Raw genomic sequence first — 26,326 nt, forward strand, 5'->3', positions numbered from 1 at the left:
ACCCCCCTTCAAAGGGCGATCTCCTCTGCGGGTACCAGGTTTTGGTTTCCAAGGATGTGAGAGATGAAATTGCTGGAGCATCTCTTTGTCAAGGATATTAGCCAGAGGCTCCCAAGAATGTTCTTCGGGGCCAAAACCTTCCCATGAGAGAAGGTATTCCCAGGTTTTGCCTCGTTTGCGGACATCAAGAATGGCTTTGACCTTGTATTCTAGGTCATCTTCTGCATTGATAGGAGATGGTGCCTGAGATTTGGAAGAGAATTCACTGATGATGAGTGGTTTCAGAAGTGAAACATGAAAAGCGTTATGGATGTTCAATCCAGGTGGTAACTTCAGACTGTAGGTAACATTGCCAAGACGTCGGAGGATTGGAAATGGTCCAACGTAGCGAGGAGCAAATCAAGAGGAGGGTAACTTCAGTCTAAGGTGCTTGGTGGATAGCCAGACTTTGTCACCAGGTTGAAAGACAGGTGCTTTGGCATGATGAGCGTCATAAAACCTTTTGGCTCAATCACTCACTTTGAGTAGCATTGCTTTCGTCTGAGTCCATAATTGATGGATTTCTTCAGCAGTGGATTGAGCTGCTGGGGACATCACTGAGAGCTTCAGTGGAAATGGTGGTGATGGGGAACGTCCATATACCACTTCAAATGGTGTTGATCCAGTTGATGTTCCTGGATGAGAATTAATGGTGAATTCAGCCCATGGTAACAGTTAGTTCCAGTTATTCTGACGGCAACTCACATAGGCCCGAATGAACTGTTTCAGGGTCCTATCCATCTGTTCTGTTTGGCCATTAGATTGAGGATGATAGGCAGATGTATAATCTAGAGAGATGTCGAAGAGTTTGCACAGGGCCTTCCAGAATCTTGCCGTGAACTGTGATCCTCGATCCGAGACTATGTGCTTCGGTAGGCCATGCAGGCGAAAGATATGGACTATGAAGAGCTTCGCAAGTTCCAAGGCTGAGGGCAAGCCAGGCGGTGCCACGAAGTGAGCCATCTTGCTGAAGCGGTCGACCATGAACCAGATGGTATTCATACCTCCAGAAAGGGGTAGATCAACTACAAAATCAGTAGCGATATGCATCCAGGGCTGTTCTGGAGCTGGAAGCGGTTGCAGCAATCCCCACGGTTGGCCAGAAGTAGGTTTGTATTTGGCACAGTTGGCACAAGATGCCACATAGGAGAGTGTATCTTCCTTGATAGTTGGCCACCAATAATACTTCTGTAGCTTCAGCAGGGAATGGCGTTGACCAGGATGGCCAGCCAGCTTGGAACCATGTGTCGAATAGAGCACATTCTTTCTGAGATGCTTTGGCACGATGGTTTTACCAGCGGGCACAGAATGAGTAGCCGCTAAGACGACTTTCTTCGAGTCGATTATGTGCTGTGGCTCTTCTGGAGTATCCTCCGAGAGAAAGAAGCGTGATAGGGCATCAGCTCTGGTGTTCTTGTCTCCGGGGCAATATTTGAGCACGAAATCAAAGCGGTTGAAAAATAAGGACAATCTAGTGTTACGACTGTCGCTGCCCGACGTCTCCACTCCACCCACCTTACCTTTTTTGCGACTTCTCCAGCAGTTGATGGACGTCTGGCTGCCGCGGCATCTGCCTGCCGTCCTCTCTGGCGTCCCTGGTCCGGCTTGGGCGCTGCATCCCGCCATGTTGTCCAGGTACCATAGGGTGCGTGTGCCGAGCGGCCCTGCTTCTTATTCTCTCTTTGCCGCGAACCTCAGGGGCGTCCCCATGTGATGACGTCACGCATCCCGGATACAAAAGCCTACACTTTTTGCTAGCTAATCGAGTTAGCAAGGGAACTCCTTACGGATGGGATTCGTTCTCCGTACCTAGCTACCCTGCCTCTCCAACTTTTGGACTTTATCCTAACGGGGTACCCGCTCCTCGGGGGCCTCTCTCATTTCTTTCAGGTTGCTATCAGGAACCGGTACTCGCTCCTCAAGGGCCCATGTTCCCTGACTCGCTGCCTGAACTTATCGCTTCTGCTTGGAAGAAACCGCTGTCTACATCATCAGTGAGTTACCAACTTTATTTCCTCAGAGCTGTTCCCTGGAACCAGGTACTCGCTCCTTGAGGGCCTGCCTCTATTCCAGCTTCTGTGTCACCTTCCGGGAGAAACCGCTGTGTGAGTAACTTTACCAACGAGGCTCTATAGCAGAACTCTGTGTATGCTCCACTGAACTCACTATCTCAGTTTTCTCCACTACAGCACAGCCATAGAGGGAATCGCTGTTCCAGTATCCTGAGGAACCATAGCCCAGCAGGGTTTCATCTCTACTCACTACTTCCACCTCTGGTGGCTTCTCAAATCTGTCTAATAAAAGATATAACTCTGTGCTGTGTATCCCAAAGCTGAGCTTGACCTGTGGCCCCTCACGGGACTTCCCCCCGTGGGCATGGTCAGCTGCCACAATGTCCAAGGGTCCACCCAAAACCTTACAAACAATAACATCTAGCTTGTCTATGGTTAAGACATTGCGCCTGGCAGAGATACTCTAGATTCTTGTGGTCCATAAACATGGTAATTTGATGTTGACCGCCTTCGAGCCAAGGCTGCCATTCCTAGTATGCCAATTTAATAGCAAGGAGCTCTTTGTCCTCGATCCCATAATTCTTCTCTGCCGGGGAGAAACGTCGTGAGAAGAAAGAGCAGGGACGTAAGGACTTGAAATCTCCAGTCTGGCTCAGGACAGCCCCCACACCGACATCAGAGGCATCGACCTCTACGATGAATGGCTTGTTGGGGTCCGGATGACGTAGGCATGGTTCCATGGAAAAGGCAGTCTTTAATTCTTCGAATGTGGAAATGGCCTCCGCAGACCATTTAAAAGCATTGGCCCCTTTCCGGGTCATAGCAGTCAAGGGCACAGTTAAAGAAGAATAGTTCTTTATAAAGCTTCTATAGTAGTTGGTGAACCCCAAAAATCATCTCAGGGCCTTCAGGCTGGTAGGTTGGGATCAATTCTTGATGCTTTCTAATTTTGGGGGATCCCCTGGAAGCCATCTTTAGATACAATGTAGCCAAGAAAAGGCACGGAGTCTTTATGGAATTCGCACTTGGATAGTTTGGCATAGAGTCGGTGTTCTCGGAGTCTTAGTAGAACTTGCTTGACGTCTTCTAGATGAGTAGACAGATTCTGAGAGAATATCAGAATGTCAGCTAGGTACACTACGACACTCTTGTACAACAAATCCCGCAGAATGTCATTCATCATGATCTGGGACATAGCGGGTGCATTTCACAGACCGAAGGGCATTACTAAGTACTCAAAATGACCGTCTCGAGTGTTGAAAGCTGTTTTCCACTCGTCCCCACTGTGAAGCCGGACTAAGTTGTAGGCCCCCTTCAGGTCAAGTTTCGAAAATATCTTGGCCCCCTGAAACCGGTAAACAGCTTTGAGAATAAATCGTAATCTCATTCAGACTTTGATAGTCGATACAAGGACCATAAGGTACCGTCCTTCTTCCCCACAAAGAAGAATCCTGCGCCGGCTGGCAACTTTGAAGGTCTAATGAAACCCTTCTGTAAGTTCTCCTCGATGTACTCGGACATAGCCTTATTCTCTATTGCAGAGAATGGATAGACACGTCCTTTAGGAGGTTCAGTGTTTGGTTTCAGCCGAATGGCACAGTCATAAGATCTGTGTGGAGGGAGGATGTCAGCAGCTTCTTTGGAAAATACATCACTAAATAATGTGTATTAAGGTGGCAGTCCTGCCATCGCTGGAGTTGTAGGCATGCAGAGAACAGGAGAAACTTCCTTGATGCAACTGCCATGACAACCTGGGTGGGAGAGTTCCAAGGAGGACCAGTTGAATTGAGGCTGATGCAACTGCAACCAGGATAACCCCAGAACGATAGGGTGCATGGCCTTCTCTAACACAAAGAAGGGGATTGTCTCCATATGGAGGGCTCCGGTGCAAAGAGTCACTGGTTCGGTACGACAAGTCACATCACCAGGCAAAGGCTCTCCATGGATGGATGACAAGACTAGTGGAACTTCTAAAGTAACGAGGGGAATCCTCAAATGTTCCACTAGGCGTCAAAGTATAAAGTTGCCTCCTGCCCCCGAATCCACAAGGGCAAGAGTTTGGATTGTAGACGGTCCGCAAGTCAGGGAGACTGGAAGAGAGAGCAGAGGAGAAAGCGTGGTAAGGCCTAAGAACAGTCCTCCTACAGGACTTAGGCCCGTTTGTTTACCAGACGAATAGGGCATGTTGGGACATCGTGACCAGCTTGTTCACAGTATATCCATAGGCCATGCCTCTTCCAGAGTCTTCTCTCTTTTGAAGTCAAATGACTGCGACCAAGTTGCATCGGTTCTTCTCCACTGGCAACAGGTACTGCTGGAACCATCCGAAGTGCAAGTTCAGCATGAGTCTCCTTCTGAACCGGTCCTTTAGTAGTCTTGAGTTCTTTCACCTTATCACAAAGCCGGTGGTCAATTCTAGTAGCCAAAGCCACTAGTTCATCCAGCGAGTCAGGTGTCTCACGAACGGCAAGCTCGTCCTTCAAGCGGGTATTCAGACCTCTGAAGAAGAGAGTTTTCAGGCATCTAGGTTCCCAGCATAATTCAGTAGCAAGAGTCTTGAACTCTATTGCAAAATCAGCCAGTGGTTGGTTGGCTTGCTTCAGGTCCACCAGGTCAGAACCAGCAACAGTCACTCGAGCAGGATCATCAAAAACGGATTTAAATAGTTCTAGAAATCCCTCAATATCCTGCAGGATTGGATCCTTACGTTCCCACAGCGTTGAAGCCCAAGACAAGGCCCTTCCAACAAGATAAGATAGAATATAAGTAGTCTTGGTGTAGGCTGTGGGGAAGTGTGCAGGCTGCAACGCGAAATGCATGCAGCATTGGTTTAGGAAACCTCTAGTTCTTCGAATCTCTCCAGAGAAACGAACTGGGGCAGCCAGGGGTACCATAGTCTTTATAGTTACTTCAGGTAACTGACCTTCAATCCTGGAAGTAGTGCCTTGCGTCTTCTGTGCTTGTAGCTGATGAAACGCTGAAGTGAGTTTCTCCAATGAATTTTGTTGTTTAGCAATGCGCAGGGCCAGGAACGGCCTGCAGAGCATTGAGCTGTGCCAGATCCATGGAGTTAGCAATCTGTTATAATTAGTGAGGTGTGGGTGGACCCTTGGACATTGTGGCAGCTGACCACGCCCAGCTCAGCTCAGGACACACAAACACAGAGATTGATCTTTTATTAGACAGTGTGGTGGAGCCACCAGAGGTGGCAGTAGTGAGCAGCTGGAGTAGCCCGGCTGGGCTAGTATCCCTCAGGTGCTAGAACAGCGACTCCTCCGGTAGCAGTGCTGTAGTGGAAAGACTGAGAATAATGAGTACAGTGGAATAAGCACAAAGCCCCAGTATGGAGAACCCCAGGATAGGGAGAGCAGGCCCTCGAGAAGCGAGTAACTGATCTCTGAGAGCTGAGAGGCTTGAAGGTAATGTACTCACACAGAAGATCCACATAGGAGATGGCACTAGGGCTGGAATGGAGGCAGGCCCTCGAGGAGCGAGTACCTGATTCCAGGGAACAGCTCTGAGGTGCAGATGGTAGTACTCACTGGTGTTGAAGATAACGAATCCCTCCAGGCAGAAGTGAAAGTAGGAGCAGGCAGCGAGTCAGGGAACATGGGCCCTCGAGGAGCGAGTTCCGGTTTCCTGATAGTGACCTGAAAAGCAAATGAGGCCCCCGAGGAGCGGGTACCCCATTAGCGTTAAGAGTCCAATGGAGATTGGAGAGGCAGAGCAGCTGCGTACGGAGAGCGAATCCCATCCGTGGATTACCCTTGCTAACTCAAAGGCTAGCAAATATTGTAGGCTTTAAATATGCGGGCAGTGTGACGTCATCACAGGGGGGAAGCCCCTGAGGTTCGCGCCAAGTAGAAAATAAGAGTGAGGGCCGTGCTTCACATGCGCCCTAAGGTACTGACGGAGCATGGCGAGAGGCAGTGCCCAAGCCGGTCCAGGGACACCGGAAAGGGCGGAAGGCAGACACCGCGGCAGCCAGGCATCCATCCACAGCAAGAGGAGGAGCAAAGAAAGAAAGGTAGGCGGAGTGAAGCCGTCGGAAGGAACGGTTGCAACAGCAACGCAAGAGGTCATCTAGAGGCCGTCTGTGAAGGGGAATTATGGTAAGGATCCATTGCTGAGTGTGCCTCCAGCCTGAGGTGGCGTTGTGAGCTGCCTGAACTATCTGTCTAGTCCTCCCTGCTCTGTGCGCCTTTCTTCCCCCTGGCAGCCATCTTGTTTCCTATATAGGCTTGTACCTATACTGAGGCAATCTCAGCAGTCAATTGCCAGAGCTTGGTCCTACCTTCCGGTTCTCATACTCTGTTTCTGCTTCTCTTTCCAGTACACTTTAGTATCATCAGTATCTTCATTCAGTGATCCTGGTGTTCTGCTTCCTGGCCTTCTGGATCTCTGGTTAGTTCTTGCTCCTAGCCTGTGTCAGACTTCTTGCTCATTGTCCAAGTCTAGGTTAATCCTGTTTCCCATGCCTCTCTGTTGCGCTGGTGGTGGACCAAGGTGGGGTTGACGCTATTCACAGGGCAAGCCCCATGGGTCCTCACCATCGGGAGGCAGAGCAGACCAGGAGACAGAGGTCGACTGGGGCTTCGCCAGTACCAGCCCTCGTTCCCCGCAGGTTGAGCCCTTGGGTACTGGGACCGGCTGGTCTTAGGCGGTCCTCTGTCAGACATTTCCCAGTGGATGTTGCAGCAGGTAACCAGGAACCAACAGATGTATCAGAGGGACCAAGACAGGTCCGGATGAGGCAGGGATCCAGAGGCCCGGGCACCAAGGACGGGCCAGAAGCAAGAGTATGTGATGCCCAGACAGCAAAAGGCCGAAGCATGATGAGGCCAAGTCCAAGGAGATACCAGAGGCTAGGTTGGGAACAGGCTGGAGTCAAGGTGGGCAGCAGAGCTAGACGAGGTTCAGTGGAGCAAGAGTCGAGGCCAGTAATCAATCCTGAGCATAGTTCCAATAAAGCAAGGGTCAAAGCCAGTAGTCAGTCCTGAGCGTAGTTCCAACAAAGCGAGGGTCAAAGCCAGTAGTCAGTCCTGAGTGTGGTTCCAACGAAGCGAGGGTCAAAGCCAATAATCAGTCCAGAGCATGGTCCAACGAAGCAAGGGTCAAAGCTGGTAATCAGTCCAAGGCAAAGCTAGGTAGGAACCAGGAACGGAGTCAGGAACAGGAACCAGGAACGAAGTCAGGAATAAGGACGAGCAACGAAGCACATGACTAGCGTGGAGACCTGTTGCCAAGGCAAGAAACCAGTGACGGGCCCTGCCTTAAGTATCAGGGCCCAATGATGTCATCATCTGGGGCCGTGGGTGAGATTCCCACCGCAGCCCCTTTAAAAGTAGAAGAAGCACGCACTCGCACCTAGGAGAAAGCAGGTCGTTGGATAGCGGCATCTCCCTGCAGCACACGTGGGGAGACCTGCCGGGAACTGGAAAAGTCCGTAGAGGAACAAGGAGAGCCAGAGGAGCCCGCAGAGGAACATGGAGAGGCCGCAGTGGCAGCGGAGGTGCGGGAGCGCAGACGGCTGGCCACCGCCGTCAGAGAGGATGGGCCAGGTCCAGGAGCCAGGTGCCGCAGGTGAGTAGGCCCGAGTCCCTTATCAAGGATATTACTTGCTCTCTCCCATGAGTTCTCCTCGAGGCCATAACCCTCCCAGGAGAGAAGATATTCGCAATGGCAGCCTCTTCTGTGGACATCCAATATTTTGTGGACTCGATAGACCTTGTCGGTCTTGGAAGCAACCTGGGAAGGTTTGGGGGTCTTGTGTGACGGCCAGGAAAGTACCAGTGGTTTAAGCAGGGAGACATGGAATGCGCTGTATATTCCCAAGGTCGGTGGCAGACAAAGCTGATACGTGACTGGCCCCAATATGGCGGGTGACCGAAATGGTCCGATGAATCTGCTCGTGAATCTCTGTGAAGGAAGTTTAAGCCGGATGTAGCAGGTACTTAGCCAAACCTTTTGCCCTGGCTGGAACTCTGGAGCTGGTCGGCGCCAATCATCCGTGGACTTCTTGGCTCGCGTCGCGGCCTGGCACAGATGGAAGTTGGTGTGAATTCAAAGCACATAGAGAGTGTCTGCCGTGGCCTGGGCTGCAGGTGAGGGTACTGAGAGAGGAATAGGCAAAGGGAGCTGAAGTTGTCTGCCATACACGAATAAAAAAGGAGAGACTCTGGTGGCTGCTGCAATGTGGAAGTTATGGGATTATTCCACCCAGGGAAGCAATTCTGACCAGTTGACTTGGTCATTAGAATAGACATGGGGGAAACTCTTGAGGGAGCGGTTCATCCGCTCAGCTTGGCCGTTGGCTTTGGGATGGTACACGGTGGTCAAGCTGATGGTGATCCCGAACTTCTTACATAGAGAACGCTAGTAGCGGGCGATGAACTGAGGACCTCTATCAGAGGCGATGTCCATGGGCAGACCGTGCAGGCAAAAGTCGTATAAGAAGAGGCGTGCTAGCTCCGGGGTCGATGGTAAGGCAGGCAAACAAAGTGGGCCATTTTGGAGAATCAGTCCACCATGACCCAGATGACTGTATTCCCCTTTGATGCTAGAAGGTCCACCACAAAGTCTGTGGACAAATGGGTCCAAGACTCTTCAGGTGCTGGCAGGGGTTGGAGTAGTCCCCAAGGTCTGTTGGGCACATGTTGGACAAGAATCCACATAGGCATGGGTATCAGAGGACATGGTGGGCCACCAGTAGTAGCGTTGGAGGAGTGACAGAGTTCGGGCTCGTCCCGGATGACCAGCTAACTTAGAATCATGCGCCCAACGCAAGACCTTCTCTTGAAGCCAGCGAGGTACCATGGTCTTCCCGGGTGGAAAAGTGACAGTAGCAGACAGACAGATGCAAGCAGGATCTATGACGTCACACGGCTCATCCTGGGTGTCTTCAGGCTCAAAGGAGCGGGATAAGGCATCCGATCGGAGGTTCTTCTCTGCAGGACAATAGCGGTGCTCGAAGTTAAATCGGGAAAAGAATAATGCCCAGCGGACCTGGCGAGCATGAGACGCTGGCCATGTCGGAGATGCTCAAGATTTTTATGATCGGTGAAGATTGTAAATTTGAACTGGGTGCCCTCCAACCAGGTACACCACTCTTCAAGGGCGAGCTAGACAGCAAGCAGTTCCCTATCACCTATGCTATAATTTTGCTTGGCGGGGGAGAACTTGCGGGAGTAGAATGAGCATGGATGGAGGACTCCTTTGGTCGAGTTCTGACTTAGATCCACCCCAGCCCCTATAGCAGAGGCATCTACTTCCACAACGAAGGGTCAGTTCAGATCCGGGTGGCGCAGGCAAGGGCCCAAGAGGAAGGCATCCTTTATGCTCTGGAAGGCAGCAGGAGCTTCAGGAGACCAGTTCTTGGTATCGTTGCCTTTACGGGTCATGGCTGTGAGGAGCGCCGCCAACAGGGAGTAATTTGCTATGAAGTGGCGATAGTAATTGGTGAATCCCAGGAATCTTTGGAGCGCCCAAAGGCCCACAGGCCGGGGCCAGTCTTGGATGCCCTTTAACTTGCTGGGATCCATCGTGAAGCCTCGTTGGGAGATGATATAGCCTAGGAAAGGCAAGCTCAACTTTTCAAAAAGGCATTTATCGAGCTTGGCAAACAAGTGGTTCTTCCGTAGGTGCTGAAGCACCGTGTGGACGTCGGCACGGTAAGTGGTCAGACCTTCAAAAAGATGAGGATTTCGTCTAAGTACGCGACGACCTTGCTGTACAGAAGGTCGAGGAAGGTTTCATTTATCATGTGTTGGAATACTGCAGGGGCATTACAAAGTCCAAATGGCATTACGAAATATTCGTAGTATTCATCCCTGGTACTGAATGCTGTTTTCCAGACGTCTTCAGGTCATATGCAGACCAAGTTATAAGCACCTCGCAGGTCCAGCTTGGTGAAAATGGTGGCACCCTGGAGGCAGTAAAACAGCTCTGAGATTAAAGGTAGAGGGTACCTGTCCTTGCACGTAATGGTATTTAAGCCATGGTAATCGATACTTGGTCTTAGAGACCCATCCTTCTTAGTGACAAAGAAAAAGTGAGTGAAGTAGAGGGATGGATAAAACCTTTGGCCAGGTTCTCTTGGATATACTCCAACATTGCTCGGGTTTCAGGTACAGATAGAGGTTAAGTCCTGCCCCTATGAGGCATAGTGCCGGGCAGCAACTCAATGGGACAATCAAACTTGCAAAGAGGCGGAAGTATATCTGCCTTCTGCTTGGAAAATACATCCTCAAAGTCAGCACATCGAGGTTACAATGGGGAAGCAGCCACAGCGATGGGAATCACGGGGGATGGTGCCACCCTCTTGAGGCACATCTCATGACAGACTGGGCTCCACTCAGCGGGTTGTAAGGTATCCCAGTCAAACTGGGGAGAGTGGCACTGGAGCCACGGTAATCCCAAGACCACAGGGTGGATGGATTTCTCTTCGTGCAGGGCTCCGGTGAGGAGACTGATGGATTCCATCACTTGGGAGATCCTTCTGGGTAGCGGGTCACCGTGGATGGAGGTGATACATAGTGGTTTCTCAATAGTGCGAGTGGAGATGCCTAGGAGGTGCACCAGGTCCTTGATAATGAAATTCCCACCTGCTCTTGAGTCAATCAGAGCCAAAGCAAGGAAGGAACGAGAGCCCCAGGTCAGAGTGACTGGCAGTATCAATTGAGGGGCCAGAGTAGTAGCGCCCAAGTTCAGGACCCCAACTGAACTTAGGCCAGGGAGTTTCCCAGATGGATGGGACAAGACGATAGGCAGTGGCCTGCAGTCTCGCAGTACAGGCACAGACCCAAATGCCTCCGTCTGAGGCGTTCCTCCGGAGTCAGATGCCCTCGGTCAAGTTGCATGGGTTCTTCCATTTTGGTAGACGGCAGGGTTCTGCTGGGTGTGGACTCTGCTGCAGGTGGAGAGCGGGAATGTTCTGCAGTGGGTTGTCGGGGTGTCTGAACTTCTTGGTGATGCTCCTGGAGGCTATGGTCAATGCGGCCTGCAAGGTTGATGAGATCCTCGAGAGAGGATGGTAGCTCGCAAGCTGCGAGCTCATCCTTGAGTTGAGATGACAAGCCGTCCAGATAAATGGCTCAGAGGCAATCCTCTTGCCAAGCCAATTCAGTGGCAAAAGTTCGGAACTCAATTGTATACTCGTTGAGTGCTCGTTGACCTTGCCACAGATGTAGGAGGCTGGAAGTAGCTACAGCCTGCCTCATGGGTCATCGAAGTGGCCACAAAACGTGACAGCTCTTGGAGGAGAGAGTCCAAACACTCCCACAAGGGAGATGCCCATACCAGCGCCTTGCTTTCCAGACGCGAAAGAATGAAGGTAACCTTCATAAGCTCATCCTGGAAGATGGAAGGCTGCACAGTGAACTGCATATAGCACTGGTTGATAAACCCTCTGCAGAGCCTGGAATCCCCATTGAAACGAGGTGGAGTGGGTAGGGCCAGCAGAGCCCTAGAGGGTGAGGGTGAAAGCTGAGGGCTGGGTAGTGCGGACGTCGGTGCTGTAGAACCAGCGTGGGTATCTAGACGGACATGGAGGCACTCGACAGAGGAGGCCAGCGCCTCTAAGAACCGCTGCTGTTCCTAGATCTTCATAGCCAGGCCCAGAATGGCCTGGAGGGCAGATGGCTCCGCCGAGTCCATGGCCTTAGCAACCTGTTGCGCTGGTGGTGGACCCTTGGCCCGAGGTGGGGTTGATGCTACCCATAGGGCAAGCCCCACAGGTCCCCGTCAGGAGGCGGTGCAGACCAGGAGATGGAGGCCAACTGGAGCTTCACCAATGCCAGTCCTTGTCCCCGCAGGTTGAGCCCTTGGTTACTGGGGCCGGCTGGTCTTAGGCGGGCTCTGTCAGACGATTCCCAGTGGATGTTGTAGCAGGTAACCTGGGACCAGCAGAGGTTATCGGAGGGACCGAGGCAGGGATCCAGAAGCCCAGGTGCCATGGTCAGGCAGGAAACAAGAGTAGATGACGCCCGGATAGCAGAAGGCCGAAGCCTGACGAGGCCAAGTCCAAGGAGATACTAGAGGCGAGGTCAGGAACAGACTGCAGTCGAGGCAGGCGGCAGAGCTAGATGAGGTTCAGTAGAGCATAGTCCAACATAGAGCATAGAGATGAGGTTCCTGAGCATAGTCCAACGAAGCGAGGGTCAAAGCCAGTAATCAGTCCTGAGCGTAGTTCCAACGAAGCAAGGGTCAAAGCCAGTAATCAGTCCTGAGCGTAGTTCCAACGAAGCAAGAGTCAAAGCCAATAATCAGTCCTGAGCATGGTCCAACGAAGCAAGGGTCAAAGCCGGTAATCAGGCCTGAGCGTGGTCCAACAAAGCAAGGGTCAAAGCCAGTAGTCAGTCCAAGGCAAAGCTAGGCTGGAACCAGGAACAGAGTCAGGAACAGGAACCAGGAACGGTCAGGAACAGGAACCAGGAACGAAGTCAGGAACATGCAAAAGCATACGACTAGCATGGAGACCTGTTGCCAAGGCATGGAAAGAGAGTCCTCCATTCTCTCCACCTAGCTTGTTGTTGCCCAGGTAGAGTGTCCATCAAGCTAGGTGGAGAGAACGTAGCCCAAATCTCTTCTTGGAGTGAGTTTCCTCACTCCGACGGCCAGCAAATCTTCACTAGAGACCACTGTTCTTTCCGTAGGTCTCATGTGGAATGCGAAAGTGGCCCCCAACCCCCGACGCTCATACCTAATCCCCACCCCGAGTTAGTAGGTGGCCCTCCCATAGGGATTAAAATACCTGTCTAGGGCATAGGCACTATAGTAAGGCGCTCTCTCTCTCTCTCTCTCTCTCTCTCTCTCTCTCTCTCTCTCTCTCTCTCTCTCTCTCTCTCTCTCTCTCTCTCTCTCTCTCTCTCTCTCTCTCTCTCTCTCTCAAACGGGCTGTTTGGAACTATCGTGGACCGTGATAATCCTTTACTGGCCTGTAGCGCAGTCCGTACCGCAAATTTGAGGGTTGTAGTTAGCAGCCGCGTTAACAGCTGTTAACGTGATTTGCGAATTTATCGCATGCGGTAAAGTGCTTGGAAAATGAGGCCCATAGTCTCAGAACTTAATGTGAGCTCAGCAACGCATTGAAATTTATCTGAACTGGGTTACACAAAAATAACATATAAGGAAATATCTTTTTATTGCACTAAATACATTTCTTGATTAGCTTTTGGGAACTAATACTCCCTTCCTCAGGTGAGAAATCTATTTTGTCCTGAAAAAGGAGTATTAACTTTCAAAATCTTGTCAAAAAATTAATTTAGTCCAATAAAAAAGGTACCATCTTATATATTTTTTGTATTTATTTGTTAACCTTTATTTCCATAACTTTTGAATAATATTTATTTTTATTCGTTGTCCTTCTTGAAAAGCTGTTCATTTTGGCATTTTTTCCTTCAAATTGAGCAAATCAAACCCTTTATTATTCCTCACCGTCGTTTTGAAATGATAAGAAGTATATGTCATTATGGTTGACTCTTTATCTAAAGATTTCACTATTAACGGATCATTCTTCTAAAGTATCATCAGACTTGGTGCACACACTCACCAAAGGCGACATCACCAAAATTTAGAGTTGGTGTACTGAAATGGAATGTTGGTCCAATGATACAACCCCTAGACAGAAAGAGAGAAAGAATGATTAAGGAAAGATTTAAATTAGCATATAATAGTAAGAATTTTCTATTGCTGTGCAATTAAACTTGCATGTGACTGCTCTGCAGCTCATCTCTGGTACTGCACAGTGTGCTTTCACAGAACAAAATAGTATAAATAGTACCTTGCAAGGATATGTGACAGGGTGCAATAATACAGGAAAACCGCTTCAAACAAAACATTTTGGTAAGGATGTAGAATATAAAATATTATAAATAAATAAACCCAGTAGGTTACAATGTTCTTAACTGGAAGAAATAAAAGGCATTTCTGAGGAAGAGAGTTTGGTGAAGTTCATTTTGATACAGAGGAACTGCAGGAACAGCTGAGAGATAATTTACTGCAGCATAAGGAGAAATGTATAGGGAGAAAGCTGTACACTGCTGTATTGTTACATTTATATATTGTATCCCATTTATATTTCAATGCAATTTACAATCATAAAATGAACAAAGTAGTTCATGACAACCCCCTACAACCATGTAAATTTACTAAACATAATCCCTATCCTACTAACCTATTGCCCTCCCCCTCAGTTGAAGCATATAAGAACATCACCCTAAAGTCAGATGACAAACTTGAGCTCCTCCAATATAGATATCATACAAAATATGTATATTATGAAAGTATATGTAACCCCAAAATGTATCTTACAAAAATTTGTGTTTTATCAATACGTGTTACATCATAATGTAATGACCTAAGGACGCTTGTTACTTTTGTAAACCGTTGTGATCATCACTTGGAACGACAGTATATAAAATAACTAAATAATTTAAATAAATAAGTTAAATTACATACAATAAAAATCTAAATCTAATATAAAGTTATATAATTCATTCTTTACTCATTTCATAAACAATTCATAAAATAAATTAAAACAATATATTAAAAACCTCATTTTAAAAAACCCCATTGACTCTCCCACAGCCTCCTCTCCCCACCTGTCACTTAACATAACACAAATATAATCTTAAATTAAACTAAAAGATTAAGTAGCATATCAATATATTCTGGATAAACTTGGACAAACAACCAAGCTTTCATCAACTTTCGGAAGTGAAGCAAATGGTCTATGGAATGCAAGTCTTCTGGAAGGGCATTCCATAATTAAGACACTACCACCAAAAACATCCTAAATCTATTTCATTCGAGGTTGATATTCAGCCATAGAATGGCTACTTAAGTTAGCCAGATATAGCTATCTGGCTAACTTAACGGGATATCTTAAAGTTAGCCGGATATCAGAGTTAGCCAATTAACTTATGCGGCTAACTTTGGCCCACCTGAAAACACCTCCCACCCAAGGAATGCCCCAACTTATGCGGCTAAATTCTAACCGATTAAGTCATTATGTGGCTAGAATTTAGCCGCATAAGGCTTTAAATATAGCTCATTAGCCATTTAGTTGTATAGCTTTTCAGTTATAAGTCTAAATGGCTTTTCAATATCGACCTCTTCATATCTGACTTCCCGCACCCCTGGAGCGGCCTCGGATGGAACGGAGGCAGGCTGCGCGGCTCGGTGCGCGCAGACTGCCAATTTTGCCCTCGCTGAACGGCCTCCTGCAGTTGATCTCCTGCCGGCGCCATTTTCCGTACGGAAAACGATTCGCGGCAGGAAATCGCTCCCGGACCCCCGCTGGACCCCCAGGAACTTTTGGCCAGCTTGGGGGGCCTCCTGACCCCCACAAGACTTGCCAAAAGTCCAGCGGGGGTCCGGAACGACCTCCTGCGTCGAATCGTTTTGGTCTATGGCCGCCGCCATTTTGCGGCGGCCATTTTGCAAAATGGCACCGGCTGAAGACTACACGATTTAGTGTGCCGCTTTTCCTGCTCTCCCCCTTCCCCCGATTTAGCTACGGACCGCCGCTACGGAGGTAATTTAAGGCTACGGACCCCCAGGTAATTTAAGGCATTTGGGGGGGGGGGTTCGGGAGGGTGGGGGATTTAATTTAAAGGGTCGGGGTGGGTTTTAGTGTGCCGTGTTTTAGTGTGCCGCTGGACCCCCAGGTAATTTAAGGCATTTGGGGGGGGTTCGGGAGGGTGGGGGATTTAATTTAAAGGGTCGGGGGTGGGTTTTAGGGTGTTTTAGTGTGCCGGTTTTCCTGCCCTCCCCCTTCCCCCGATTTACGATTTTTTGACGATAAATCGGGGGAATTGGTATTGTATCGTGGCCCTAACGATTTTTGACGATTTAAAATATATCGGACGATATTTTAAATCGTCAAAAAACGATTCACATCCCTACATAGTACTGCCCTACAAATATACATGTATACTGAAATACTTTTGGGGCATGAATATACAGTATTTTATAAACTGTGCAGCTCTCACCACATAGAGGCCTGGATGCATCAAGCCATGATATCTTTTCACAGGAGGGGTCCCATTATCGCAAAGAGGTTAGCCGCAATAGTGGGCCCCTTCCCCCCCAAAAACATTGCTGCTGTAGCAACATAATGTGGCTGTGCCTTTTATCATATGATGGCGGCCCTAAACTCATGGGGCCACAGTCACCTTAAAGGGCCAATCCAAAAAACAAAAGCTGCAAAAATAGTAAAAAAAAGTGTGTTGGAGTCAAACCTGCTGCCCCCTCACCCCCCCTCCCCCCCCAGCCTCACCCTGGGGCAGCCTCAAGTGGTGGCTCTGACATCTGAATTAAAAGAAATAGAAAGGTCAGCCGTTTGAATGATGATGGCCCTCCAACCCCCCCCCCCCCCCCCAATTCTGTCAACATCGAAAAGATCTGTATCCCTCCACACCCTCTTTCAAAAACAGCTAGACCTGGAAGATTTCACCCCACTTCCCCCAACCCTCCCCCCTCTCTTCTGGACCCCTCAAGACCAAGAAAATATCATTGGGGTATAGTGTTGACTATCCCCACTCCTGACCACCCCCTCTACACACCCCATTACCTCAAAAATATGAAAGCCTGCACTTGGAAGGGCCTGGAGCACCCACTTGCCCCAGTTGGCACCATTTTCTAAAATGGCGCCAGCCTGACCTTGCCTAGGTGCCCCCTTGCTCTGGGCCTGGTCAGCACCATTTTCCAGTGACGGAGCAAGATCAGGTTGGCGCCATTTTGGAAAATGGCACCGAATGGACCTGGGTCTAGGGGATGCCTTGGGCCCTTCCAAATGCAGGCTTTCGTATTTTTGGGGTAATTAAGCGCAGGAATAAGATTTGGAGGGGGTTCCCACTTAAACGGGAGAAATTACTTACGTTTTCCTTAGTATAGACAGGTGGACTCATAACCAGTGGGTTATGCTCCCCTGCCAGCAGATAGAGCAGAGCAAGCTGACTTCACAGTATATATACTCCTGCCATGACCCCAGCCTGCCAGTACTCTCTTCAAAATCAACTATGGACAGACGAGCAAAAAACGTAATTGAAAACTTTTTAAAAACAGGCAACCATAACTGTACTCAACCAACAAGAAACAGTGAACTCACATAAGAATCTAGGTACCGCAATCTAGGAACTGGATGACACTTACCAGTAATCCCTTGGGATCCAGAGCCCCACAGGAGGACTACTGACACACTCATGCAGCAGTCGAGGGTGGGAAGCTGAGTCCAACTGTCTACACTAAGGAAAACAAAATTATCAGGTAAGTAATTTCTCTATTTACTAGCATGTAGACAGATGGACTCAGGACCAGTGGGATGTACCAAAGCTACTTCCAAACAGGGTGGGAGGCTGCCTGTGGTCCAATCAACCCAGCACTTGCAAAGGCTGCATCCTCCCGGGCCTGCACATCCAGCTGATAAAACCTGGAAAAAGTGTATAAGGAGAACCATGTCGCAGCTCGGCAGATATCGACAGGAAACAATAATCTAACCTCCGCCCATGACACTGCCTGAGCCCTAGTGGAATGAGCCCAAACCTGAGTAGGCAACAAATTCTCAGCATCCACTTATGCAGCCGTGATCACCTCCATAATCCAGCAAGCTATTGTAGTCCGCAAAGCTGCTTACTCCCGCCATGGAGGACAAACAAGCGATCTGTCTTTCGGAAAGATTCAGATACTGCACGACAAGTCTCATGACTTCCAAGGGGCGCAGGAGGAGATACTCCTCCACATCCCTGATCTTATCCAGGGACAGCAAGGAGATGGACTGATTCAAATGAAAGTTCGACACCACTTTGGGCAAAAAGGATGGAACAGTAAACAGCTGTAATGCCCCTAGAGTTACCCAAAGGAATGGCTCCCGGCAAAACAAGGCCTGCAGCTCAAAAAAACGACACGCAGAACATATAGCCACCAGGAGTACTGACTTCAAGGTCAACAACCACAAGGATAGGCTATGGAGCGGTCAGAACGTAGGGCCCACCAAAAAGTCCAGCATCAAGTTAAGACTCCAAAAAGGAACCGGTAAATTCAAGGGAAGTCTAAGATGCTTCACTCCCATCAAAAAACGGACCACATAGAAACATAGAAATGACGGCAGAAGAAGACCAAACGGCCCATCCAGTCTGCCCAGCAAGCTTTCACACTTTTTTTTTCTCATACTTATCTGTTACTCCTGGCCCTTATTAGTAACTTTTTGGTTCCAGTTACCTTCCACCCCCACCATTGATGTAGAGAGCAGTGCTGGAGCTGCATCTGAGTGAAGTATCTAGCTTAATTGGTTAGGAGTAGTAACTGCTGCAATAAGCAAGCTACTCCCATGCTTATTTGTTTACTCAGCCTGTGCCATTCAGTCCTTGTTGGTTGTTGTCTGAATATAATTCCTCTTTTCTTTATCCCACCCTGCAGTTGAAGCAGTAGTTGCGCTGGATATGTATTCCAAGTGAAGTATCAGGATGAGACGGCAAGGAATCACCATTCACCAGGCAAGAGCTGCAACTTGCACCTTCAAGAAATTAAGGGCCAATCCTTTATTCAACCCATCCTGCAAAACATCCAGAATGAATGGGATCTTAACTGAATGAGGAGTAACACCACGCTCCTCACACCAGACCTCAAAAATTCTCTAAACCCGCGTCCAAGCCAAGGAAGTGGAGAACTTGTGAGCGCGGAGTAAGGTGGCAATCACCATGAAGGAATAACACGCTTCAACCGGCGAGCCCTCTCAAGGGTCAATTTGTAAGACAGAACCGAGTATGATCCTCGTGATGCTGTTGCGTGTGCTGGCCATGGCAGGCCTGCAGCCAGGCGCTCTTACTCTCTTTTGCCTGCTCCACTGTCTGGCTCCACTTCCTTCGCAGCCATGGGCCGCCGCCTATGACTTCAGGCCACCTCCGGTGCTCCTGTCTCTGCGACGGATGTCCGTGCTCCGTCTTGTGCCATGCCGCGCCCCTCCCTAGGCACGTGTATCTCCTCTTCCTTTAAAGGGGCCGTGGCGGGAAACTAACCCACGGCCTCGGATGATGATGTCACTGGGTCCCAGTATATAAGCCCGGGCCCAGCTACAGTTAGTTGCCTTTGCAACAGGTCTCCACGCTGGTCGTGTACTTCGTTGTACTTGGTGATTCCTTCGTGTTCCTGGTTCCTGTACTGTCCGTGTTCCTGTTTCTAGTTCCGGTGCTTTCCCTTGTTCCTGTGTTCCTGCGTTGTTCTACTTGTTCTACGGATTGATTCCTGGACCCGACCTCTGCTTTGCCTGACCACGCTACTGATCATCTCCTGGACCCGACCTCTGCTTTGCCTGACCACGCTACTGATCATCTCCTGGACCCGACCTCTGCTTTGCCTGACAACGCTATTGATCATCTCCTGGACCCAACCTCTGCTTTGCCTGACCACGCTACTGATCATCTCCTGGACCCAACCTCTGCTTTGCCTGACCACACTACTGATCATCTCCTGGACCCAACCTCTGCTTTGCCTGACCACGCTATTGATCATCTCCTGGACTCGACCATTGCCTTGCCTTACCACTCTACCTTGCCTGCCACCTGCCCTGACTCCAGCCTGTTCAACAATGCCTCTGCTATTCTCATTCTGGACTTGGCCTCTCAGGCTTCTGCCTGTTCTTACTCAGGCGCCCCCTGTCTGCCTCTAGTTCCATTTGGCGCCTGGGTCTCTGGGACTCTGCCTCGTCCAGATCAGACTTTCTACTCTTATCACTGCTGGCCCCTGGCTGACCTCCTTCTCGTCCATCAGAAGACCTCGGATGGAAGCCTACCTAACTCCAGCCGGCCCTGATACCCAAGGGCTCAACCTGCGGGGAACGAGGCTTGGTATTGGCAAAGCTGCAGCCGGCCCCCGTCAGTCAGCCAGCTCTGCCTACCAATGGTGGGAACCCCTTAGGGCTTGCCCTGCGGGTAGCATCAACCCTACCTCACCTCCTGCGCAACAGGTTGCAAAGGCCATGGACTCGGCAGAGCCGTGTGGCAACCAGACCATCCCTGGCCTGGCCTCTAAAGTGCAAGAACAGCAGTGGTTCCTTGAGGCATTGGCCTCTTCCATCGAGCGTCTTTATGCCTGGCTTGATGCTCTGTTGCGTCCGGTCGCAGACGGCTGTGATCACTCTGCCTTACCTCTTTTTCTCTCTTTCACTCTCCTTGGGCAAGATGGCTGCCTCCGGTGCCGAGTGCCAAGGATCTCGGCGTTTCCAAACTAGCATGGGCGGCCCAGACCACCATACTCAATCCTGTGGCCTCCTAGGGCACGAGCACGCACATCTCCTAGGCTCAAATACACGACATGGAGGGAACCTCGGGGGCAGCCCCACCGCATGACGTCAGTACTTCCGGGTATATCAAGCCTTGCTTCCGCTACCACCTTGAGTTAGCAAGGACTTTGGTTTAGCTACTCTGACCGCTCTAAGCTGCACACTTAGACGCCGCTTTCACTCCAAGGGCCTCGCTCCTGTAGAAGCTCTAGACACCTGCTCCTCGGGGATCTCTCGCTTCCAACTACCCTTCATGGTCCTCACTAACTAAGACAACTGCTCCTCGGGGGTCTTTCTCTCCCTTCTACATTTCAGGATATAGGACCATCAGGTACTCGCTCCTCGAGGGCCTACCAGCCATTGTATCCTGCACCACGTATCTTCGGTCCCACCATTCCATCAACAAGAAGACGCCTTCTTTCCTGTGAGTACCTCTACGATCCGGTGCTCCAGCTCCACTCACCAGCCGCAGCGTTACCCACACTGCAGGCTCCCGCCTATCGTGAACATCTTGGTGAGATTATACATCTGAGCCTGTTGAACGTACTGGCACTTCGTGGATCAGTGCCTTACCTTCCTGACTTCACCACCTACCTACAGCAGTACAATAAAGCCTCTATCCATACTGTGTCTGCTATCTGAGTTCAGCCTATCGCAGTGGTTCCCCATGGGGCCCCTCCCCATGGGCGGAGTCATCTCCACAGTGACCAAGGGTCCACAATGCCACAAACACAACATGCCCAATCTGGTCATTCGGTTTCAGTACCAGCTTCAGGCAACCAACAGCCATCTCCCTCCTCTTCCAGGGCTTCGCTGGCCCTACCAGCTATGCCTGGTTTCAACAGAGATTCCAAGCTCCGCAGAGAGTTTATTAATCAATGCTACATGCAATTTGCTCTGCAGCCATCCATCTTCTAAGATGAAAGGAAAATTGGTTCTTACCTGCTAATTTTCGTTCTTGTAATACCACAGATCAGTCCAGACAAGCGGGTTTTATTCATCACTACCAGCAGATGGAGGTAGAGAACAAAACTTTGGGCACTGCCACATATACAAGAGTGTCACCTGCAGTCCCTCAGTATTAATTGACATCCAAGCCAAGATAAGAAAAATAAAGAGCGAACAAGGCTCCCAACATGGATACCCCTGACCAACTAGATAACCATGCAGAAAACGCTAAACCTAGAAATTGAATTAAAAAAATGGCAAATCTGCTTTGCAAATAAATACAGCAGTAGGCCAAGCAGTCTTTCAGCAGAGATCCTCAGGGCGGGCCTCTGGACTGATCTATGGTATTACAGAAACGAAAATTAGCAGGTAAGAACCAATTTTCCTTTCCTGAACATACCCAGATCAGTCCAGACAAGTGAGATGTACCAAAGCCCTCTTACACTGGGCGGGAACCCGAAAGACCCGCTCGAAGAACACTCTCTCCAAAAGGGGGCCGCCTCCGGGGCCTGCACATCCAAACGGTAATGCTTGGTAAAAGTGTGCAATGAAGACCACACCGCGGCTCTACAGATCTCTTGGGGAGACACCAGCTGACACTCAGCCCAGGACGTCGCCTGAGCTCGAGTCAAATGTGCTGTAAGACCCACTGGAACCACTCTTCCTTTTGATACATAAGCTGCAGAGATCATCTCAACCAAAAGACAAAGAAGCCTTAGACGCCTTTTTGCCCTTTTTTGCTCCCTTGAACAGGACAAACAAATGATCAAAACGACGAAAAACGTTAGTGACTTTCAAGTAACATAATACCACCCGTCTCACATCCAAAAGGTGAAGTTCTCGTTCCATCGAGGGATCCCGAGCCCAGTCCGGAAACCCAGGCAACTCCACTGATTGGTTTACATGAAAAACCGACACAACCTTAGGAAGAAATGAAGGTACCGTATGCAAGGACACCGTATCGGACGATATCCAGAGAAACGGATCATGGCACGAAAGCGCCTGCAATTCCGAAATCCTTCTAGCCAACAGATAGCTACCAAAAAGACCGTCTTCAGAGTCAGGATCTTTAAAGATACCCGATTCAGAGGCTCGAACGGCTCCTCACAAAGGACCCGTAGCACAAGATTGAAGTTCCATTCCGGACAAATGCGACGCAGAGGTGGACGGAGATGTTTGACTCCACATAGAAAACGTACCACATCCGGATGGGATGCCAAGGCCTTCCCCTGGATTCTCCCTCTGAAACAACCCAAAGCGGAAACCTGGACCCGAAGGGAACTATGGACTAATACTTTGGATAAACCCATCTGAAGAGGGTCCAATTCCTGTTGTCTACACCAGGTCTCAAACACCTTCCAAACCCTGGAACAGGTAAAAGAGGTAGCAGGGCTTCTCGCTTGGCGCAGTGTGGTAATTACTGGTTCCAAATACCCCCTCATGCGTAATCGCCTCCTCTCAAAAGCCAGGCTGCGAGACAAAGGCAATCCTCCCGATCAGAAAATATAGGACCCTGACGCAGGAGATCTGGTAAATGGGTCAGGCGTAATGGTCCATCCACTGCCAGCCAAACCAGATCCGCAAACCACTGACGGCGAGGCCATTCCGAAGCCACCAGAATCACTGACCCCTCGTGGCCCTCTACTCGGCTGAGAATCTTTGCTATCAGCAGCCATGGAGGAAAGACATACAGGAGGACTCCGGTTGGCCACGGACATACTGGGGTTTCGAGCCCCACCATCCTGGACTCCCTCCGGCAGCTGAAGAACCTTTGCGTCTTGTTATTGAGACTCGTTGCCATGAGATCAAACTGAAAGGTTCCCCACCGTTCACAGAGAAGCTCTCAGGCCCTCTGAGAGAATTCCCACTCCCCCGGATCCAACTGCTGCCGGCTGAGGTAATCCACCTGGACATTGTCGACTCCTGTTACATGGGAGGCAGCGATTCCTTTGAGATGAAGCTCTGCCCACTCGAACAGCAGCTGAGCCTCCTGCGCTACCGTGGGACTCTTGGTTCCCCCCTGGCAGTTGATGTAAGCCACCATGGTCGAATTGTCCGAGAAAACTCACACCATCCGATCGCGGACCAAGGGTAGAAACTGCTCCAGAGCTCGATGCACCACTCTCATCTGCAAGCGATTGATGGACCATGTCTGTTCTGATGTTGACCAAAGGCCCTGAGCAGACCTGCCCAGACAAACTGTCCCCCATTCCCGAAGGCTTGAATCCATGGTGACCACCATCCAATTCGGGACCTCGAGAGACATCCCCTTTTCCAGATTGTTCCGTGTCATCCACCAGGCCAGACTGGCCCTGGCCGACTCCATCAGAGCCAGGGGCAGGAAATATTGTTGCGACAGAGGATTCCAATGGGACAACAAGGCTCTCTGCAGAGGCATCAAATGGGCAAACGCCCAGGGCACCAGTTCCAATGTGGACGCCATCGAGCCCAGGACCTGTAAGTAATCCCAGACCTTCGGCACCAGTAGATGAAGCAGAAGTGCTATCTGCCCCTGAATTTTGTTCACCCTGTCATCTGTAAGAAACACTCTGCTCTGGGTGTTGAAACTGGCTCCCAAGTATTCAAGGGAACGGGAGGGGACCAGATGGCTCTTCTGCACATTGATAATCCAGCCTAGAGATTCCAGGAGTGACCGAACTCGGTCCACGGACTGCACACATTCCTCTAGTGACTTCGCCTGTATCAGCCAATTGTCCAAGTATGGGTGCACCAGCAATCTCTCCTATCGCAGCGCCGCCGCCTCTACCACCATCACCATCACCTTTGTAAAGGTCCGCGGGGCGGTGGCCAGCCCGAAAGGCAGCACTTGAAACTGATATTGCTTTCCCAGAACCATGAATCTGAGAAATGTCTGGTGCTCCTGACAGATGAAGATATGCAGATATGCCTCGGTGAGATCCAGAGATGCCAAAAACTCTCCTCCCCGTACCGCTGCAATTACAGTGCGCAATGTCTCCATCCGAAAACGTGATACCTTCAAACTCTGGTTGACCTTCTTCAGGTCCAGGAAAGGTCAGAATGTGCCTTCCTTATTTGGCACCACGAAATAGATGGAATATCTGCCTTGTCCCTGTTCAAACACTGGCACCGGTACAACCACTTCCAGACTTAACAGATGCTGAAGCATTTCCTGGACCACTGTCCGCTTGCTTCGGGAAAGACACGTGACTCCAGAAAGATCGACCGCAGTGGGTGAGAAAATTCTAAGGCGTAGCCGTTTCTCACCATGCTCAACACCCACTGGTCGGAAGTGATCTTGATCCACTCCCTGTAGAACCGGGCCAGCCTGCCCACGATTACCAGAGACAAGGAGTGAACCTGCCGGATCTCATTGTGAGGACTTATTGCCACCCGCACCCTGGGTGGATCCGCCTCTAGATGACCTTCCAGCCCCTTGAAAGGACTGTTGCCTATGTGAGGACTGTCTTCAGGCCAAGGCCTCCGAGGGCCTCGTCTGACGAAAATGTCTGGACTCCTGAAAGCGAGGCCGAGAAGAGAAAGGTTTCCGGCCAGACTTTCGATCCTCTGGCAGCCTATTGCCCTTTGTCTCTCCCAGCGACTTCATCAGACGATCGAGGTCCTCACCAAACAGCAGTTTCCCCTGAAAGGGCAGATTACAGAGCTGCGATTTTGATGGCAGATCCGCTGACCAGTTGCGTAGCCACAAGTGTCATCTGGACACCACCACAGACACCATGGCACGGGCTGTGGTTCTCACCAGGTCATACAAGGCATCCATGCCATAGGCAACCCCTGCATCCAGGCGGGCCGCCTGAACTGGGAAAGAGTCCCGGAGGCCGACTGGTCCTGCGGCTTCTGGATCCAACACAAACAGGCCCGCTGCATCAGACTTGCACATACCGCCACCTGCAGGCCGAGCCCCAGGACCTCAAAAGCTCGCTTGAGATGCCCTTCCAACTTCTGATCCTGAACATCCTTCAGAGCGGAAGCTGCAGCCACTGGAATAGTGGTTTTCTTAGTGACTACTGAAACTGCCGCATCCACCTTCGGGACCTTGAAGATGTCCAGATGGTACTGCAGAAGCAGATAAAACTTGGACATCGCTCTGCCAACTCGCAGACCCAGTCGGGGGAATCCCACTCTCAGTTGATCAATTTCTGGATTTTCTTCGGAATTGGGAAAGTGCTGGGGGGGTCTCCATAGACCATCCAGAACCGGATTAACCCCTTCAGCATCTGAATCCTCCAAGGTGAGCTTAATCCCCAGCTCCTCCAACACCTGAGGTATAAGCGGGCGAAGCTCCTCTCTCTTGAAAAACCGGATCACCCTCGGATCATTGCCTTCAGCCTCCGGACCCTCCAAGGTCCCATGTTCAGTTTTAGAGCCCCCTGGATCCAGAGAGGGATCCCCATTCGGGTCCCCATCCTGATAGGCCTCCAAGGAGACCTCATCCTCCTGCTTAGACTCGTCCGAATCTTCCGAGTCCAATTCCAATTGTGCCAGCCGTCCCTCAGGAGGCAGAGTTCACGGGCCTGTGGAACCTTTAGGGGGGACCTTCCCCCAATTTGACGAACCCGTCGGGCCTTCTGTGACACCGCACTTACCTGCCTGCTTAGCCAGGAAGGCCTCGTGCAGTAAAAGTACAAATTCGGGGGAAAAAAACCCCCGGGGCCCCCGAAGGGCGCTTGGGGCTGCTAGGACCCGAGACATCCGGACCTTTTTCTCCAGGTCGAACCATGGGAGACAGGAGCAGCGGGGGACCCTCGGGGAGAAGCCCCCCTATCCAGCTCCACTTTTGCGACCAGTCACTCCCTCCTGTGATCCCAGCGCCACTGCCGCGGTCCGCCAATACCTCCACGGCTTTGCTTGCCTTTCAGACCCTGCCTCCCCCCCTCCAACATACTTCGTGCAGAGGAGGAGGTCATTCAGGCCGACCAATGGACTACAAGAGGCCCTGCAGGTCTCTCTGAGCTGCTTGCCTGTCATAACAAGCACCAAGAAATAAAGCAAGGCAAAATAAAAATACAAACAGGCAATCCTATGCTTGCCGCGCTTTCCCGCAGCCCGG

At 50.4% G+C, this 26,326-nt stretch overlaps 1 protein-coding gene across 1 annotated transcript in view; it reads right to left on the reverse strand.

Moving 5' to 3' along the window:
• The window catches only part of HYDIN (HYDIN axonemal central pair apparatus protein), a 1,819,717-nt gene that overhangs the window by 1,487,908 nt on the left and 305,483 nt on the right, over window positions 1-26,326 (reverse strand). Inside the window, exon 13 of the mRNA XM_029609235.1 lies at window positions 13,600-13,667. Within this exon, the coding sequence (XP_029465095.1) occupies window positions 13,600-13,667 (68 nt within the window). The remainder of the gene's footprint in view (window positions 1-13,599; window positions 13,668-26,326) is intronic.

This window comes from Rhinatrema bivittatum, chromosome 7, assembly GCF_901001135.1.
Source record: "Rhinatrema bivittatum chromosome 7, aRhiBiv1.1, whole genome shotgun sequence".
NCBI classification, from domain to species: domain Eukaryota; kingdom Metazoa; phylum Chordata; class Amphibia; order Gymnophiona; family Rhinatrematidae; genus Rhinatrema; species Rhinatrema bivittatum.